Below are 4,711 nucleotides of genomic sequence, written 5' to 3'. Positions count from 1 at the left end.
GGGTGGGGCGCTCAGCCCTGGCCCGGGCACTTCCCACCCACGGGAAGAAGTCACGAGGACGGACGAGGACAGCTTTGTGGACGGCGTTTACTCGGGCGAGGACCCAGAGGGTGCACTTGGCCGGGCCATGTCCTGCTCCAGCCACCAGCCAGCACAGACACCAGCCCTGGCCTTGGGGAGGCCACCCAGGGGCTGGGGGGCCAGTTCTGCCCCTGCTGTCGCCGGGGCTATGGACGAAATGCAGGGGAAGAAGGCAGGTGCGGTCTGGCCAGGCGGTTGCGTGGAGACGTGGCAGGACGGGGGCGTGGCTGAGGCAGGGCCTCCTGCAGTGGCACCAGGTGTCCCCAGGAGCGGCCAGTGCTCAGGCTCACCTTCAGGGGCACCTGTGGGTGGCAGCCAGGGGTGAGTGCAGGTCTGGCCAGCTTGCCATCACCTCCCAGCCCCCCACCTGGGGACGGCCACAGTGCAAGGCAGACATGCCCCAAAACACCCACAGCCACACGGCTACGGGACGCACAATAACGCACACTCCCGGGGACAGGCAGGCCGGCTCACGCACACTCACACCCTGGGCATAGCACCTCCACGTTGGCCAAGTCTGCCACCTGAGCTGTCAGGGCCTGTGCCAGGGAGCACGCCTGCAGGGGCGGGGCCAGGCCAGGTGCCCCCCCTGTGCTGGCCACCTCGGGGCCCTGAGAGGTGCCAGGGGTCCAGGAGAGCCCTCCCGGGGCCTTGATCCCTGGACCACGGCTCAAGAGCCCCTCTTGTTAGGGTGGGGTGGGGGAGGGCTGTCCCCCCACAGCCGCAGCCCTGCCACCTGCAGGACTACTGGGGGCTCCTGGCCTCCATGGAAGGAAAGCGCCCCATGTCCCCATGTGCTGCAGGAGCAAGCGTGGACACCCTGGACCCTGACCCTGGCCGGCCCAGGCAGTGCTCCCTGACCTATCTAGCACTGCCTGGGAGGACGGGCCGTGCAGGGGCCCTCCGGGCACACAGTGTGGCCACAACCCGAGGAGGAAGAGCGGAGGCTGCTGGGGACCTGGTGGCTGGAGCCCCCTCGGAGGGACAGGGACAGGGACAGGCATGGCTCTGCCCACCAGGGAGACCTGCACAGGCTTCAGGGACTCTCACCCCCTCCTTATCCCTCCATTTCTCCCTCTGACTTGGGGGAGCCCCTCTGAGGGGTGACCAGCAGGGGTGGGGCTGGGACCAGGCTCAGCAGGCCTGGTGCACCTGAGGCAGGTGGGGCCCCTGGGTGCCTGACCCAGTCCCAATGCACCAAGGACACCCTGTGGCTCTCCCAGGCAGAAGGCCACACCTTGTCGCCAGAGTAATGGCTCCTCAGAGGGCAGGTTGGGAGCAGCCGGGCTGGGGCCTGCGGCAGGGCCGGGCCTGGCCTGTCCGGGCGCTCCTGCCCGGGGCACTGTGCCCTCTCCCCGGGGTCCCTGGCAGCTGGGGGTGTGGCCCCCGGTTCCCGCTGCCCCTCACCTGCAGCTGCAGTTCCAGTGCCCTCACGTGCTGCAAGGCCTCCATGGCTCCCTGGACCAGAGCTAGGAGAGAGAGAAGGGGGGATGGAGCCCCGGCCCCTCGGGCCACACCCACAGGTTCCCCAGCTGGGCCTCCCTCAGCCCTCAGGTGCTGGGCAGGGTCGGGCTGTGGCCCCATGGGAGGCCTGGGTCACCGGGGGGCATGCTGGGCCCTGGAGGGGAGCAGCCAGCTTGGTTCCGGGGTCCCAGAGCGAGCTGCCTCTCTAACAGTGAGCACCCATCCCATGCCCCCAAGTCCGACGTGCCACACAGATCTGGACAGACATGCCCGGGACCGGCAACGGGCCTGTCCTCTGTCTACCACAGCGAGGCCGGAGCGGGGGCCCCGCTGCTACCGCAGCCGGCGAGGGAGGAACCTGGGTCTCCCCAGGATGCCTGGCAGTGAGCCCCTTTAGCACCCCCAGCCCCGCTCCCCCAGCCTGGGAGGCCGATGCCCCATCTTTCCAGGGCCCGTGGCTGGGCATGGCCCACGGGGAGCTCAGCCCACAGGGAGCTCAGCCCACAGGGAGCTCAGCCCACGGGGAGCACGGCCCACGGGGAGCACTGGTGTCCGTGGGGCTGTGGCCAGGGTGCAGGTGACGCGCAGCATGAGGCGGGGGAGGGGGATCTGAGCACACCCCCAGGCAGACCTGGGCCGACCCGGACGTGCCTTCCTTCCTGTCTCCTCTGGGCTCACCTGCAAACTCGGGCACCTGCGCATCTTCCACCTCAAACAGCAGCTCATCGTGGATCTGGGCAACCAGCCTGAAACACAGAGCCCGGGGGTGTCAGCCTGTGAGGGGACCCCACACGGTCAGTCAGGACCCCACGCGGTCGGGCGCCGCTGGCTGCCCAGCGAGGGGGCGTCAATGGGGCGTGTGTACAGGGCACATTGTGGCACAGGGTGTCGGAGAGGAGGTGGCCCAGCGGGGAGTGGGAGGACCCGCGGGCCCGGCTGCCTGGGTCACCCCGTTGTCACAGGATGGCCTCCCGGGAGGAGGGGCACAGCGGGCAGGCAGTCAAGGCAGCTGCCGAAGAGCCCCTGAGCCCCTCGGGGAGCCGGGCCCTGACGGGTTTAGTGCAGCCTCTGGCTCGCGTGGGCCCTGCCTGCAGTCAGCCAGGCGGGCAGCGTGGGTCTTGCCTTCTAAGGAGCTCCGAGCCCACGGCACTGCCTGCCACGGGCAGGAGCCTGGGGACAGGCCCTCGTCTGAGAGCTGTGGCGCTCACACTTCAGGGGACACTGTGCCCCGACAACCTAGGAGTAATGGGATGGGCAGTCCCCTCCACGCACTCTCGCCGACGGGACATTCCCGTGCTTCTAGCCGGAAGCTGGGACACAGGAAAGCAGGGAAGCAGCCGTGTGGTGTGGGCCAGGCTCAGGTTGCTGTGTCCCGGAGGCAGCTGACTGCCGAGTGACTTCCATCCATCGGGACTGAGGCTCAGGTGGGGGCACCTCGGAGGGGCCTCGCCCACGCCTGTCCGTGGCTCTCTGCTGCCTGGCACCTGCTCCGCGGCCCCGAGTCCCTCTGTGCGTCACGCTCGGGCTCTGCACCTGCTCCGAGGCCCCCTGCGTAGCCCCTGTTCACCCCTGAGCGGCTGGAGCTGCTGCGGACTCTCCGCCCTTCGCCCTTTCCCCTGGGAAGGCCGGGTCCTGCTCCCGCGCCTCCCCCCCCCCCCCCCCTGCAGGCCTCCGAGGCACCCCTCACTGCCGGCTGGTCCTCCTGCCCCTCCTGGGCCCCAGGCCCCTTTGGAGGCTGAGAGAGTGAGAGCCACAGGTGCCCTGGGCTGCTGCACGGGAGGCGCTGGAGGGGAGGGGCTGCCCTGGGGCGAGCAGATGAGCATCTTCCGTGCCCGCATGCCCTGCTGTCCTTGCACTCAGGGCACTGAGGCTGCTACTGGCTGGGATGCAGGTGGGGAGCCTGGTTCCTTCCCAGAGGCCCAAGGCAGGTCCAGCTGCGTGAACGTGGTCAAGCATTCCCACAGGCCTGTCCACAGGTCGCCAACATGACCACTGAGCCAGAGATGGGTGGACGCGCCCCGCCTTCCTGCTCCGGCCCATGGCAGTGAGGGGGACTGTCCTGCGGCTGCAGCCCATGGGGCACCCGGGGCGACGGGACACACACTTGGCTCCTGCGGCTTCGGGCAGACTCAGCTCACACAGTCCCTCTAGACCAGGGGTGGGCAAACTTTTTGACTCGAGGGCCACAATGGGTTCTTAAACTGGACCGGAGGGCCGGAACAAAAGCATGGATGGAGTGTTTGTGTGAACTAATATATATTCAAAGTAAACATCATTACATAAAAGGGTACGGTCTTTTTTTTTTTTTAGTTTTATTCATTTCGAATGGGCCGGATCCGGCCCGCGGGCCGTAGTTTGCCCACGGCTGCTCTAGACCCAGCCTGGACGCTCCTCTGCTCTGGGAAGAACAGGCCACGTTCAGAAAACACAGAGAATGAAGCGCCACCAATCCCACGCCGTCTGTGGTTTTCTCAACCACACGATGCGTTTGCTGTGATAAGCATCCCCTACGCGCAGGAAGATGCCCAGCTGGCTGTCAGCTTCCGGGTAAGACTGTCTATGCTCACCTCAGCTCTGTCACCCAAGGACCCCAAATCCTCACACACCAGCCCCTTTACCAGTCCCACAAAACCCGAAACAGGCCAGGCTTCTAGACCGCACCTCCCCCATAGAAGCACCTGCCGGGGGGTGAGCTAGCCCAGGCTGCCCTCCCCTCCCACTGACCCCACAGAGGACAGTGAGCCGACATGCGGACAGTGAGCCAGATGCGTGGACAGAGAGCCGGACGCACGGACAGTGAGCCGGATGCGTGGACAGAGAGCCGGACGCACGGACAGTGAGCCGGACGCGTGGACAGAGAGCCGGATGCACAGACAGTGAGTCAGACACATGGTCAGTGAGCTGGATGCGCGCACAGTGAGCCGGACGCGCGGACAGTGAGCCGGATGCGTGGACAGAGAGCCGGACACGTGGACAGAGAGCCAGATGCACAGACAGTGAGTCAGACACGTGGTCAGTGAGCCAGACGTGCGGACACAGAGCCGGACGCGCGGACAGAGAGCTGGACACATGGACGAGGAGCCAAGCAGAAACCCTTAGGAGACCTGGGCGCAGCTGCGAGGCACGGCTCAGAGAGGAGGCCTCTCACACTGTGGGCCTGCCACTG

At 67.0% G+C, this 4,711-nt stretch overlaps 1 protein-coding gene across 1 annotated transcript in view; it reads right to left on the bottom strand.

Annotated features, from left to right (window-relative positions):
• Positions 1 to 70: 70 nt before the first annotated feature.
• The window catches only part of POLN (polymerase (DNA directed) nu), a 95,941-nt gene continuing 91,300 nt past the window's right edge, over positions 71 to 4,711 (bottom strand). The window contains exons 23-25 of the mRNA XM_014533502.1: positions 2,224 to 2,291; positions 1,489 to 1,550; positions 71 to 383 (exon numbers count right to left, since the gene is read on the bottom strand). Of these exons, the coding sequence (XP_014388988.1) occupies positions 228 to 383; positions 1,489 to 1,550; positions 2,224 to 2,291 (286 nt within the window). The 3' untranslated portion in view covers positions 71 to 227. The remainder of the gene's footprint in view (positions 384 to 1,488; positions 1,551 to 2,223; positions 2,292 to 4,711) is intronic.

This window comes from Myotis brandtii, unplaced genomic scaffold (assembly GCF_000412655.1).
Source record: "Myotis brandtii unplaced genomic scaffold, ASM41265v1 scaffold986, whole genome shotgun sequence".
NCBI lineage: Eukaryota > Metazoa > Chordata > Mammalia > Chiroptera > Vespertilionidae > Myotis > Myotis brandtii.
This window is presented reverse-complemented; position numbering and strand designations above follow the sequence as displayed.